This window comes from Anolis sagrei, chromosome 2 (genome assembly GCF_037176765.1).
Source record: "Anolis sagrei isolate rAnoSag1 chromosome 2, rAnoSag1.mat, whole genome shotgun sequence".
NCBI classification, from domain to species: domain Eukaryota; kingdom Metazoa; phylum Chordata; class Lepidosauria; order Squamata; family Dactyloidae; genus Anolis; species Anolis sagrei.
Genome location: NC_090022.1, coordinates 46,066,314 through 46,081,535, shown reverse-complemented (window position 1 = coordinate 46,081,535; position 15,222 = coordinate 46,066,314). Strand labels below are relative to the sequence as shown.

The following is a 15,222-nucleotide window of genomic DNA, read 5'->3' as shown; positions in this document are numbered from 1 at the left end:
AAATCCCATTAGCCTGTGTGCATTGTGCGGACAAACACGGACTAATACGACACTACACTGCATTGTTTGGCAATGTAGATACACCCTAAGTCAAACTATCAGATTCAAGTCTTTGAGCTCCACTCCTCATCAATTCTTGTACTCATCACACTAACTCGCAGAACATTTTATACCACATAAAAAAGGAATGCACTCATATCAAAACAATTAAAATTTATAAAGGTAAAGGATATGTTTCTGAACAGAGTATAATATTACATGCTAATTATCCAGACACAGGCTTAAATCCAATCATTAGTCCCAACCACAGTGGATTCATTGAATGAATGCAATTCACATAAGTGTTGATTAACCACATTTTCATTGATGCGCTGGATCTACCCTATTTCTGCATTTAGATATATAATGTAGGCCTTATCAACCACATTCTACCTGACTTGAGTTGTCCATTTGCCTGTCTTTTACAGTTTTAGGTCCTTATCACACCATACTGTTATGCTCTACTCGTAATGACAGCTGATTGCTGACACTGTGTATCATACCCTTGGCACATTTGTACTATAATACTGTGATTTGCTTGTTCTTCATGCCATTTGTCCTTAAGCATTATGGTTGGTTTGTTTCAATTTGAAAGACAGAAAGATAAATAGACAAAAAGCTATAAGAATATTCAAAACCATTTTACTCGCAATCATTAAGCTGCAGTAACTCTTTTATACACATCAACAACACCCTGCACTTATTACTGCCCAGATCTCCCATTGTGAGAGATGACACTGGAAGATGAACAGCCTATAGCAACCCACAACATGTTTATATCTTTCTCCTGTTTATATATCATGCAACTCAAGTGTTTCAGGTTTCATTTCTAGTCATTAAGTCATGATAGTGCTATTATGGTACAATGTCATCGTGTTAATTATTACCCTTTTAAAAAAGAAAAAAAGACAATGTAGTATAGTGGCAACACTGTGGTGTATAATACCACAGGAAAGTGTGGATGAATCTTTGTACCACTCTCTTCCCATCCAGTAAAAGCATCTGAATAATTGCTTCAAATGATTTTGTCCTCCCAGCCAATCAATGGAAATAGTGTAAGGTTTTCCTGCAGGAATATTTTCTGGGCAATACTTTGAATCCTAGTCTGGGAGAAAAGTGGGTTATAAATCCAGTAAATAAATAAGGGAGGGACAGTCAGAACACATCCACATTACACCCACTAAGCTCTAGCAATGAAGCAAAATTATAAATCTATAATCAAATTTTTTCACACTGAATTATTTTCAGTGTGAAAAAAATCACATTTCCAATTATTTTACTGCACAACAGTACCAGGGTTCCATGACACCATGTAACAAGGATGAGATAAAAGTGGGACCAAACCACTGCTACAACATCATAATAGTGTGGTATGATAAGGACCTTAGTAGGTTTTACAAGAGGCATGGGCAAACTTCAGTCTTCCAGGTGTTCTGGACTTCAACTACCAGCTGTTAGGAATTGTGGGAGTTAAAGTCCAAAATACCTGGAGGTGTATGTTAAGCCCATAGCTGACATCCTAATATTGCAGGAAGGAACCACACCAGAAACTGATTTTCCCAAGGATGCCAATCTGTTGCACCGGCAAAACAAAAATTCAGTACCTCCTTTTTCTTGTGCTCATTTTCTCCTGTTGTTACATCCATAGCCTCATCAGGTCCTTGGCCTTTGTAAACCCAAAGCTCTGATTTTTCAACAATCGATCTCAGCTGATCCAAATCTTGTTTTATCTGCTTGTAGTTGTCAACATCTTGGCTGGTAACAAGCAGTTGAACCTTATATGAATTGTAATCCATTAGTTGCATAACACACTTGCATTCAGAGTGAAGGTGGGAAGAATGCCATACAGCGGTACTTACCTGCTTAAAGGCCTGGAGGACTTCTTGCCTCTGACTAAAGTGCCTGAAGAGGAGCTGAAGTGCCCCAGAAACCAGTGGCGGATAATCATGCATTGTTAAGTGGAGTAACACTCTAAGGAAAGTCCTGCCACCATGATCATCCAAATCTAATGGAGTATTCTCTTCACTGAAAAAAAGAGACAACATAGAAGTTCAACTAACAAAAAAAAATCTATATACACACTTAGGTTTCAGAATATCCAGGCAACGTCTCTTACTGCACAATTTGTCTGATGTTGGGAAAGAAACTGAAGATGAAATATATAATGATAAGGCCACACCATGTTAAAAAAGATGAGGAAGTCAATATTTCATATTGACTGAATACATTTCTCCTATCCTTCAACAATAATTAATATATTACAGTCACACTTATTCTTTATCTCAATCCTATCCATACTTTATCTCAGCACCACTACACCATGTTCACATTTGCTTGACAGACATCCTTTCAGCAAATAGGCAAGCCTCCTATTTTCCATGACCACTTTAAATGAAATGGATCAAAACGGATAATAGCAGTTCTTGTCAAAGTCACTGTCCCAATTTTATTCTCCATCTTTCCCTCAGATATAGCCTTGATTCTGTGGATTCTACATACTTATTTTAAAAATGTCCTTCATGTCTCATTTTACTAGATTTACATTTTGTTAGATTTAGATTCCCTTCTTCCAGAATGGTGTCCACTGTGGTTTATAAATGATATAACAAGCAAAAACTAAAAATGTTATAATAAAACCTTAAAACACAATTAAAGGCTCTATTGCACCATTCTGAGACCTTCTCTCCTCTCCGTATCATCAGCCATTTTTGAAATGCATTATTTTTCCTTAATGAAGCAGTAAACCTTCTTTCCCTCCTCCTCTGTCCCAAGTTGCGCTTCTTTAAGCATTTGTAGGTCCTACATCCCTAAAACGCACAAAAATGGAGGCTCCTGCTAAATGTATATTACTATTTAATACGGAGCCCACTGTGGCACTAGGAGTTAAACCTTTGTGCAGACAAGACTGCTGACAGACAGGTCAGCGGTTCGAATCCAGGAAGAGCGGGTTGAGCTACATCTGTCAGCTCTAGTTCCCCATGCGGGCACATGAGAGACGCCTCCCACAAGGATGGTAAAAACATCAAAAAAAATCCGGGTGTCCCCTAGGCAACATCCTTGCTGATGGCCAATTCCCTCACACCAGAAACCACTTGCAGTTTCTCAAGTCGCTCCTCACACACAACCCCCCCCCCAAAAAAAACCTATTTAATACAAGTGCACCACTTGAATTAAATACAAGTAATCCCTGGAAAACTCTCAGAAACCCATTTTACACATAATGCAGAACAGAGGAATACAAATTGCCATAGTTTACTTTCCTGCCTCCAAATATCCCTTCTGCTTGTTCTTCAATGTGCTCAAAATCAAGGGCTCCTGCAAAGGAAAAGAAATGTTGTGTTCTTTGCTGTGCTGCATTACAGGCAAAAACAATCCGTTATAATAATTAATTATATTATTTGCTTCCACTCTGGAGACTTGAATAAGTAAATCATAAGATTCTGTAACTGAAGGACAAGTTAATGGAGATACCAATTCCTTTAAAAAATAGCCTGGATTATAACGGAGATATGTAATACAAATTGAGATTATGATGCAAATTTAACAGGGCAATTTCAACCAAATGAGGGAGAAGTTGGGAAACGAGAGTGCTCCTTTTTATTTATTTATTTATTTATTTATTTAGATTTATTTATATTTATCATCTCACAGCTCTTGCCAGAGCTTGCCAAGCAACAAACATCTGCTTTTGTTTTTAAAGATAAGTACAATGAAAATTAGTCTTAGCTTTTCCTAAAACATCAAGGTTCTGACTTTTTTTGTGAAGGTATTTTTCTGCTTTCCATGATAAAGGCAACTCATATCCTACATGACACATACATGTATGTGGATTTCAAATTTATTATTTTGTCATCACAGATGACATACAGACCAAAATTAACCCAATAGCTCAGATATTGTCTCTTCTCCTTAAAAGAACAAAGTAAAAAAGAAATGCTTTGGGGATGGTTATATCATTATTTTGCATAATTATCCAACATAAAATTGCAACCCATTTTTTTCAAAATGATGCCACTGCAAACAACTAAAGGATTCCATTTACTACCCCGATAATAGCATAGGAAATGAAATGCAGGATCATGTTAAGCCCACTGAAGATGGATATGGAAAGGAGCTCAAACTAAAAAATGTGTATTTTATGGCAGAGAAGAAATTTTGGAGTAACACATTTTATACCTTTGCATACATGCAAACGTATAAAATCTGTCGATAAAAGAAGTGGGGGATTATATATCCCTCCAAATGTTGTTGGACTGTACCTCACACTATTCATCATCACTGGCTATGTCAACTAGGGTTGCTAGGGTTTATAGTCCAGCAACATCCTTACAATCCCATGCTAAAGGTTACACTATGTAACAACCTTTGAGAGATTTTCTGTTCCTGTTTAAAAGTGTTATTTCACGTTTAATTGTGCAGTACTTACTTTGAAAGTAATTGTTATACTCCAGAAACTTTGTTTTTGTGGCTGCCATTTTTATGTACCATTTTTAACCTTTCAAATGCTATTTGCAGTTTAATAAACTTTTTCCATGTTTTTATGATTAAACCAATTAGGAAATTACATTTCTAATCCAGGAACAAAAATTGTGTTACATAATGTTACCAGCCCTCAATATTTAGTTCTCAACGAAAAGCCTGTGGTTACCTAGTTCAAGGAATTTGGGCTTTGAAGATGACACTCTCACCCCTGTTTATTTAGCTCCCATTCTCAGTTTCATCTTAGAAGAAGTATGCACTGAAATCAAATATTCAGCAAAATGTGCACAACATAAAATTAAATATAAATGTACTAAACCTATCAGGCATAAAACCTGATTTGTAGGAATACAATTTTACATTTTGAATGCCTACCTGGACAAATAAACAGGCTTAAATCTTATATTTAAAAGACCACAAAGTTGGTGGCCAGGCATGCTTCCTGTGGGAGTGTTCCAAAACCAGAGAACCACAAACAAAATGGCTCTTCCTTTGAAGATGACACAATTTTACTTATAAATAGAATAAGGAGAAAAGATCAGCATACTAGGGAGTCACAACTCAGGATAGATTCACCTTGCCCAAGACACCACCCTCACACCAAGATTGAAGATTTTGTAGTTTATTGGAAAAAAGGAAAATCAAAACGGGGAAATAAAGAAGTGAAATTCAATGAACAATACAGAGTCTTAAATGCAAAGGCAAAGTTCCCAGGTTCCAAAGGCAAATAACATGAAGCATAGTCTTTTAGCATTGGTTAAACAAAAGTCCATGGCAGCAAGACAAAGTCTCCCAAAACAGGATCAAAATCAAAGTCCCAAAGAGCCAGAAGCTTTCCGCAAAAGCCAAAGTAATTCCGCAGAAGTTAACTGGGTTAAAGCAACATTGGATTGACAGAGAATGCCCTTCGATCAAATCATTAAATAAGTTTCCCCAACATGAAAGCATTACGTTGACCTCTAGCTTCACGCTTGTTGGCAAGGCGTGCGCTTCTTTGAACTCTTAATTGCAACCGGTCCTCTCTAATCAAATCTCCACTACTATCTTCAAGGCTGGTTAGCTCATTATCTTCGCCCAGCCGGGCCTCGTCACCCTGGGAACCGAGAGGCCTAGCACTCCCAGAAGGAGCTGAAGGAGCCTCCACCTGGAGCTCCGAAGTTTCACTATCTTTATCTGAAAACACATTCCTTTCTCTAGGGAACAGAAATGCCATCTCTTCCTCAGAATCAACTCCGTCTGCCTCATTTGACTCACTGACAGAAATCTGTAACCCATCATCCTCCTCGTCCTGAGGAAACTCAGGTTCAGAAAGCTCAGGCCCAGACTGAATCACAACATAGGGTTTCCCACTATCTTATCCATGATAACCATGTCGAAACTCAAGAAGAATTCAAAATGTGTTGAGACAACCTGTTGCAATCCAGAGCAAGGAACGAGGTCCTAAGATAACTATCCACCACACTTGGCTGTGAAAAACAATCATTTTTTATTGAAGAAAAATGGTTACAAAATAAAGGAAAAATGCAAGTCAAAAGCCACAGCAAAATCAGCAAACATGAATTTAAATGGACAAAGCAACACCAAAAGCCTCACTGGGAAAATACTGGAATCTGTTAGCAATCCACTAACCGTACTTGATATCCTAGCAATCTTCCCAAACTATGGCCAGGGAACTGGGAGAACTGCCAAGGTCTTCATCAATTCTGAAACAATGCCTGAACTGAGGCAATCAGCCTGGCGTATTGCAATTAAAACTCAAGAATCGGTTCCGTGAACCGCCCTTCTATTTTGAAGCCAATGTTTTTAATTCTTGAATTCGGGAGGATCGACGCAAACTGAGTGTTTTACTTCTCTCTTCCCAAATTTGGCCCCTTCTGTTGTCATTACAGTTAACAGGTGCAGAAGGGAGGGAAAGTTCAAGGTTTCCCTCTGAAACATTCTCAGGAACACTGGTACTTTCATTTTCCAAATCTACAGAAATTCCTTCCTCACTAATTTCAGGAACATTGGCATTTTCCAAACCTACAGCAGTTTCTTCCTCACTAATTTCAGGAGCATTGGCATCAAAAGGTACATTTCCACTAGCATCAGTAAATATACTTTCATTAGCATCAGGAGGAACAAACAGAGAATCAGGTTCAAGTTCAAACTCAGGCTGAACCCCAACACAACCCACTATAAAATCCAAATACTAACACAGAATTTGACAAAACCAGTTTATTCCTTTCCTTTTTCCTTCTCCTTTTTGAAAAGTTCACATTGGTCCAAAGAGCCTTTTGAGCCCTTCTTTGCTGGCATCATCAGAAGCATTTTCAAGACACATGGAGAATAATATGGCAGTAAATAATATGCCACCTGTGCATCATACTCCAAAAAGTGTTTTAGCGGAATACGAGAAGAGAGGTGGAGTCCTTTTGCCATTAATTTTCTTTTCAAATAAACAAAGAAATCATATAAAAGGAGTTAATATATAATCATTTTAAAGGGCACTAGGGAAAACTATAATAACTCACCTGGTACATTTGGCAGTTCTTGGTTACTGCTTCCTGTGGGGGAATCAGGTGTTTGTGCATTGCTTTCGTCAAACTCTCGTTTAAATATACACAGGAGGCAAGAGATCCTGTAATCCAACCTCACATTCAAAATAAACTGAAGATTCCATAGGTTTAAAAAGATGGGAGAGAGAAACAAATTAGTTTAATGACATAATATTAATTACATGTTTGTTTTTATTGAAAGATGCAATTTTAAAGAAATATGTGTTAGATGGCTAAAGTTATCTCCTACATTTTACATTTATTAGAAAAAATTTGTTCCTTATCAAATGAACTGTGAAGCACCCTAATTCATATTTTGTATTCTTTACACATACTGGGGGGTAGACTTGATCATTTAACATGAAAATCTATATTACTCTACCAATACCAGCAAAATTGGGTTGAATATGCAGAGGATACCTTCAATATATTTCAAAGTGTTTTCATACTGTAACTGTGCAAAAAATCTTGGTTTTGTGCAAAAACCAAAATGCACGTTGTGCAGAAAATATTGTGTATTACAGATTATTTTCCTTACAAAATGTTGCTTTCTGCAGAAAACCTAATCCTATAAAAAGAAAATAAATTTTAGTAATAAAATGCTGAAAATGAAAAATGTGAAAAATCTCTAAGTAGTTTATTACTTGGGCAATAGGTTGTCTTGGAGTGTCAAGAACACTCCAATTTTTATTAAGAATTAGGAGATTAGGAAGTATTTTTGACACCCTGAATATATATATATTGTATTTAATAATCTGGTTTTCATGTATTTATTTGTTTGCCTTATATGTGAAAGGCCTAAGGTCTAAGCATTGCATAAACTTGAAACTGACAAAAACTTGGAAGGAGGGAGAGCGAAGGCTAGCAACCTTGTCTCTGCTCCTTTATGCAGAACTTACACATGCCGATGAATCCTTAGAAGGAGATGGAATATGGCAATGGGAAGGCATTCAGAATCCAGAAAGGCTATGCAAAGCACTACTTTTCAAAATAGGCTCTGAAATTGAGCTGAAATGACACCTCTGGAGTTTGATGCTGTGTGCCTTCAAGTCATTTTCAACTTATGGAAACTTTACTGCATGCCTATTATGGGCAAACTTTTTCTTGAGAAACTTTTTTCAGAGGGGTTTAGCCCTTGCTTTCCTCTGAGGCCAAGGGGATGTGACTTGCCCAAGATCACCCAGTGGGTTCTCACGGCAGAGTGGTCTTGAACCTGTCTCCAGAGTCAAATCCAAACACTAAACCACGAAAGAATGTTGTCTCTCACCTGTGATGGACTATCATAGAAACTTGTGGGGTTCTGAATATCTCCCAATAATCTAAGCAACATTTCTGTTAACCCTGATCATTCACTGATCCGTAAGAGGAAGAGCTGCTAGAAATTATGACACTCTGTGTATACTGTAAAAAGTTGCCTTTGCTTCAGATTTTCTACCATAATATAAGAGCTGTTGTATGAGATGGAGAAAAAAATTAAAACCGTGCACCACAATTGAGGTGTAAAGTTATCATTATCAGTCAAACTACCAATATCTGTATATCAGACTCTGAAACATACCTGAAGTATTTCAATGATTTTCAGCTTGGTGTCCATTACCAGGATATCCTCTTTTTCAGGTTCAACCTGCTTCACATTTCCTTCTGGAGCAGCAGCAAGTGGCGTCATAGGCAAGAACCCACCACCCCTAAGCACTACTTGGGTCATCAGCTCTCCAACTCCATGGATAGACCTCATCACATTGCTCCCTTCCGGAAAAGACCAACACAGAAAAGCATTTTCTGACTAATCAAAACAATATATCTGGTCCCAAGCAAACAAAGGACCTACAAGAAAACAATTCTGCAACTGTTGCCACATCACCTCACATTGAAAAAATAGTATTTTTCAAGGAAGTCCAAAAATGTCCCCCTTTCTTATTAGGGAGCTAGCAGCTTGCTTTCACTGAAGAGGGAAGTTATCTTCCAGACATCTTGAAGACTGGAGAAAAAACAGACCCACTGAATTTCAGTCTGAGAAGTATACTGCATGGTACTCTAGTCTTATTATGGTGATCCCAGAAGACTGTAAGATATGAAGCAAGAGTGGGCAACAGTGGGAACTAAGGAGGCACGTTATTCCCCCCAGGAGACCTTGAAGGACTACACTCTTCCAATGTGTGTGCGCAAACCTTCGGCATATTGCAGCCCGCATGCATTTCATAGGGTTTTCTTAGGCAAGGAATACTCAGAGGTGGTTTTGTCAGTTACTTCCCCTGAAAAAGTGTCCACAGCACTTGGTATTCATTAGCAGTCTCCCATATAAATATGAACAGAATATTTTATCCCATTATTTAAAATCATTTCAATGCAAATTGTTCCATTCCTTTAAGCCCGCTTTTCTGTGAACTTCCTCCATTTCTCTGCTGTTCTTACCTTTACTTTCTTCTCCTTTTGCTGCTTTGGTGATAGGGAAGATGGTAGCAACATGTACACAATCCAAAATTGCCAGGAGTATTTTTGTTAGTCTTAGGAGGTCACAAAAATTATAGAAGCCAAAATATATCAAATTTCGGGCCAAGTTCACAACCTTGTTTAAAAAAAATTAGAAAGGTTAATAGGTTTAATAAGTAATTTCCCAGCAGATACCTAAAAAAAATTACCAGAGTACCCAAAAGTCTTTTAGTTTTTACAAATAGTTATCATTGAGAAGCATGTCTCCACATGAACATTAATTTTCTGGAACACCCTAATGTACAGATGTTCACAAAGTCATGGGTAACACCAATTAAAGAATGTGATATAAAATTTGACACAAAAGCTTCTGTCTCTAAATCAGTGCTTTAGTTTAGTGGAAGTCCCGAACAGGACCTTGTCACTAATTTTAAAACTAACCAAATTCTTTGGTTTGTTAGGAGAATAAAAACTGGTAAAATCATTAAAGCTGTCTTGAACTGATTGTGGAAACAACTCACAAATATGTTTTATTTTTTAGACTGTATAATACAGGTGGAGTAATCCTCCTTAAAAACATGTGAGACCAGAAGTGTTCTGGAATTCACATTTTGAATACCTCTATTTACATACAGGAACATAATTAACATCTTGGAAATAGTACCCAAGTCTAAACACAAAATTCATTTATGGTCTCTTATACTCATATCCTAAAGGTAATTTTATACAGTATTCTAAAATAATTTCATCCATGATCCAAAGCCTAGTCTCTCAATGTTCTAGTCCAAAACCCAAAAGTAATTCTACACTGTCTCTCTTAAGTGATTTATACTTGGCTCCAAGTAAAGGCTACTATCTGTTGAGTACCCTGTAAACATTTACCTCAAATGTGAGTTTATTTTTTTCTTTATCAGAAAAAGGGAATCTTTGGCAAACAACATCTCTTAAATATTCCTCCACAAAATCCATTGTCTGTGCAAATCTCTCCTTGATTTCATCTTTGGAAGTTCCACTGCTATCATAGCTGGAGGGAAGAAAAGTGGGTTTCTTAGAAAGATTTCTTTCCTGATTCTCTTGAAAAGAAATACCAGAATGTTTATACATAAGAATTTATCATCTGACTTAGACTAACACAACAAACAAAGGAGATACTTATTTCCCTCAATACGCTACTGCAAGCATTAATTTGACAAATATACTTAGAGGTTCCATGCAATCATGCTGGCCACATGACCTTGGAGGCATCTACAGACAACACCAGCTCTCCAACTTAGAAATGGAGATGAGCACACCCCCCCCCCCCCGAGTCGGAGACGACTGGACTTAATGTCAGGGGAAACCTTTACATTTTCATTTAGAGGCATCAAGAAAAATACTAAATGAGGGCAGGCAAAATAAATAGTCACCATTTTGTTCCCAGCTTCCTACATCTAAATTCTACATTTGCTACCCCTACAAATAATGTATGGCTTTTGAACCGAAACTGAAAATAAGGGGCTATCATACCAAGGGTAAGTCCTACTAAACACTATCATGAAGGAAATACACACGTTTTAGGAGTTGACAAAAATCCTCTTTTCAGCAGTTAATTTTATTATTTATTTATTTATGACATTTATATGCTGCCCTTCTCACCTTGAAGGGGACTCAGAGCGGCTTACAAGTAATATACAATACAATAAATAAAATAAATACAATATCTTCCTCGACCCCTCTCTTTACTCTGGTCCCAGAGCAGCAGTTGGTGTTGGGGGGAGGGGCTCCCAACTGATGACACTGAAGACAAGATGGCACTGTCTTCATGGCCCCTCTCTTTACTCTTTCAATAAACCACATTAGAAAATAAAATGTATTTCACAGTTAGGTGAAAAATTGTTGTTAGATGGCAATCTTTTTCCTTGACAATTGAGGTGTAAAGGAGGAAGAGATTCATATCATTTGCTTATTTGGCACAGTCATCCTAATATATGTTAGAATCAAATGCCACATCTAGAAAATTGTCAAAGACTATACAGGCAGTCCCCGAGTTACAAACATCCAATTTACAAACAACTCATAATTAAGAATCGGAGTGAGGCAACAGGAAGTGAGAGAAATCTACCCCTCGGAAGGGAAATTCACTCCTGAAAGAGTTATCATGGGGAAAAGGTGTCTTCACTGAAGCTTTATCACCAATCTTATTTCCACAACAAGCCAAATGTTTCAAAATCCAATTGCCAAAGGTACAGAAACTGAGGCGCAATCTTCTGAACAGGGGCAGAAAAAACAAATACTATAGAGGTGTTCACCCTTCCCTATGCTATCCAAAGATATATATTTGACTGGAGTTTCACTTTAAAAATGTACCTGTCCCGACATGCAAACACATTCAGCTTAAGAACAAACCTACATAATCTATCTTGTTCATAACTTGAGAACAGCCTGTACTCATTTTTTTCCACTGAAGGGATACAGTGGCTTCCATCAGAATCTAAAATTTGAGTAATAATAATAAAACTTAATAATAATAATAATAATAATAATAATAATAATAATTTATTTGTATTTCACACTATCTCCCCAAGGGGATTCAGGGCGGATTCCAACATAACAAATGCAAACATTCAATGCCTACATGGAATTTCCCCCTCACTATCATTTTAGAAAACCATTGATCATGAGGTACTCACTCATCAATTGCAATTTCGGAAGGTATCTCTGACCACAATCGTGCATATTTCACTGGGGTCACTTGTTCTTGGGGATCCCGGTCAACATGCATGTGCAACATCAGCCGACAAAAGGAAGCTCTCAAGTCATAAGGCAAATTTTCGTCAGACATGCAACGAAGGATGAGGTCTACATCCAGTTGGCCAGATATTTCATTTATAGCCAAATACTGCCGATCAAGACACATCCTGGCAAAAAGATTCAGCTGGTACCTATAGGACATAGAAGTAGAAAAGGAAAACATAAATTTGCCTTCACACAATTAAAATAGTATGGGTATCTAAATAATGGCAGTGATATATTACTTGTTAATGAAATTGAGCACATCTTATTTTTAATTATATGTAATCTACCTTATTATGGGAAAAGGTGAAATATAAATAAAATAAAATAACGTGTTTTAAAAGCTTTCCTTTAAAAAACGTATTGAAAAACAACATACCATAAAAATGGAAAAGGGATATCTATAACATACTTTAAGCAATTTTAACATAGCAACCAAGCACCTGATAAAAGTATCAGCAGAACCAGTAAAAAGTTTGCTAAACTTTGTTTTTGCGGGACATCCTGCATCACATTTTGCTATAATTTTTCAATGAATATCTCATAGAGTCTCAACCAATTCAACATAGTTTGTGGCAGCCACAAAAACAAAGTTTCTGTAGTACAACAACTACTTTCGAAGTAGTTATGGGAAATAACACTTTCAAACTAAGAACAGATTTTTTTTTCAAATTTTGTTACAGCGTATTACCAAATTATTTTGAAATGAATAGACACTCACTGGAGACTCGAGAAAATGGCTAAGCAAAACACCATTCTAGCATTTCTAAGACCTGCAGCACAACACTGGTCAATATTCAGCAGAACCATAGTATAAAATTGTGGTGGGGGACCTAGAAATGCCTATAGAGAGCATGTTTTTTCAGACATGACTAAATGAAATCATTGTTCCATTTTTTTTATGACAGAACCAATTAGGAAATGACATGTATAACCCAGGAACAACAATCATGTTAGATAGTGTTATCTGTAATTTCACATTTCCATGCTACGTCTGGAAACATATCACTGTGGATGGGGAGGGGTGTGTGTGAGTGTCATACCATATATCTTTGTACTATAAAACAGATTTGCACATAGAAATTTGCTACCTGTAAACTGTAACTTGGTTACAGGAAAGGACTATAGTGATCGGATCTTTCTTCTTACCATTTACTTCTTCAAGGAAAGCATGAATAACTCCCATTTTAATAATTCCCCCAATTCTTGAAGTTGTTGTACAATTAAGAATAGATCAGGCTAGTTTAGTACACACTTCAGGTTACACTGCCATAGCCAAATATTGCTTGCGGTGTTAACCTGTAGTAGCTGAGTACATCCCGGTCTTCCTTCTGCCCTTCTTTAGCATCCTGAGCCAGCTCTCTGATACTCTTACTGCGGACCTCTTTGTTGCTGTCTCTCCAGAATAACCAGACTTCTTCCTCATCCTCACCAACCTCCAAGGAGTTCTCTCCAGATGATAACTCTTCAAATTCAAACCGAGACAGGACCAGCCTAAGGAATTACGCAAGGATGAAAAGCAAATTATTTCTGTGCAGAATTTTATTTGCTTTCAGAAAGAAGTCATGCAAAAGGCTTTTCTCCATCCCAAGGTCTTTAGCATCAGTAGACAGCATCATATGTATGAAGCCCTCCCCAAGGTACAGCTGATATGGTTTATAGTGTTATTAAAATAGCTCAAAAACAGCAATTGCCCAGAGATGTCTGGTTGCACATTTTTCTATTACTTGAGCAATCTGGTCCCTGTTTCTCCACCACTGAGTAGACAGGATTCTGAACCTTTTATCTAACCTCAACCTTTGCTGCTCTAGGCAGACAAAACCTCTGATTCCCATGGCTCATTCATCTTTCTCTTACCACCTTCACCAATTCCTATGAACTTTCAATGGGCAAAGGTTATGCTCACAATCTTATTAAGGTACATGGCTAAGTTCCTGTGGGATCACCACTGTGTCTGTTTTAAGAGGAAAAACTCACCGTGATTAATTGCAATCCACAAGCTGAGTGATTGGGGGTAATTAAGGTCAACAAGGAGTATGACTGGGGAGTGTTTGGTGTATGACTTTGGGCTTACTGAATGTTTGCTTCTAAGCTTACTCGGTGTAAGCTCCTGGCTTGCAGCCTATTTGACGCTGGCAAGTTTGTCTTCCATGCTCGTCTCCATGAACAAGAAATAAAGACTGGAAGAAGACAAATTTTCTAATGCAAAGTGTTGCATGAATTAAATGCAAAGACAATATGTGAGTGTGATACTCCAGAGGAACTGTGACTGTATTATTACTAGAAAGTTTGTGTCGAAGTTGCCGTTTTTCATAAACTCTGCTGCACAAGAATAAAATTTAAGTTTTGTTTTTCTTCCACTTGTGTTGCTCATTTTGAATAAACAAAGGAGTAATTTCCTTCTGGTCTGAATGCATTGTCAGACCACAACAAATCCTACATATTGGATTGTGAGCATGACCTTTGCCGCTAGCTGGCTAAGCACTGGTTAACTTGGATCTGCACAGGCATCTTGAACCTTGAGTATAATAAATAACAGACCAGCAATACAGATAATAGTATCCCTGCCATGTTCTGAATTTCAGCTTCTAGAAACCCCAACCAACATGAAAAGTGGTTAGGGATTCTGAAAGCTGAACTCCAAAAGATTAGGAGAACCAAAGGTTGAGAACTACTTGTCATGACTCAAAACTTTACAACTATCTTCTTTCTAAAAGGAAGATATTTCTTTTTAAAATCCCAACTTACTTAGTTTCAATCAGTATGTCTGCATTTGCTGGGTTTAAAACTGCTTTACAAATCAGCTCTTGGGTCACTGGAATAGATTTGTTCATGGATACACAAAGGTCTGAGAGGTAATCCAAGAACCTATTGAGAAAGAAAGCCAAAACCCTGAAACAGTGTAACATTCATCAACTGCTAAAGATCTATATGCATTAGAAAGAAGTAAAAACTATTTTAGAGG

The 15,222-nt window shown here is 37.3% G+C and overlaps 1 protein-coding gene across 5 annotated transcripts in view; it reads right to left on the bottom strand.

Annotated features, from left to right (window-relative positions):
• ITPR1 (inositol 1,4,5-trisphosphate receptor type 1) overlaps positions 1–15,222 on the bottom strand; it is a 259,894-nt gene that overhangs the window by 114,932 nt on the left and 129,740 nt on the right. For all 5 annotated transcript variants that reach the window (XM_060766304.2, XM_067463479.1, XM_067463478.1 and 2 more), the window contains 10 exons: positions 15,006–15,125; positions 13,557–13,751; positions 12,155–12,406; positions 10,368–10,509; positions 9,468–9,621; positions 8,614–8,801; positions 7,032–7,167; positions 3,303–3,354; positions 1,899–2,067; positions 1,644–1,814 (listed from right to left, as the gene is read on the bottom strand). In XM_060766304.2, coding sequence (XP_060622287.2) covers positions 1,644–1,814; positions 1,899–2,067; positions 3,303–3,354; positions 7,032–7,167; positions 8,614–8,801; positions 9,468–9,621; positions 10,368–10,509; positions 12,155–12,406; positions 13,557–13,751; positions 15,006–15,125 — 1,579 coding nt within the window. The remainder of the gene's footprint in view (positions 1–1,643; positions 1,815–1,898; positions 2,068–3,302; positions 3,355–7,031; positions 7,168–8,613; positions 8,802–9,467; positions 9,622–10,367; positions 10,510–12,154; positions 12,407–13,556; positions 13,752–15,005; positions 15,126–15,222) is intronic.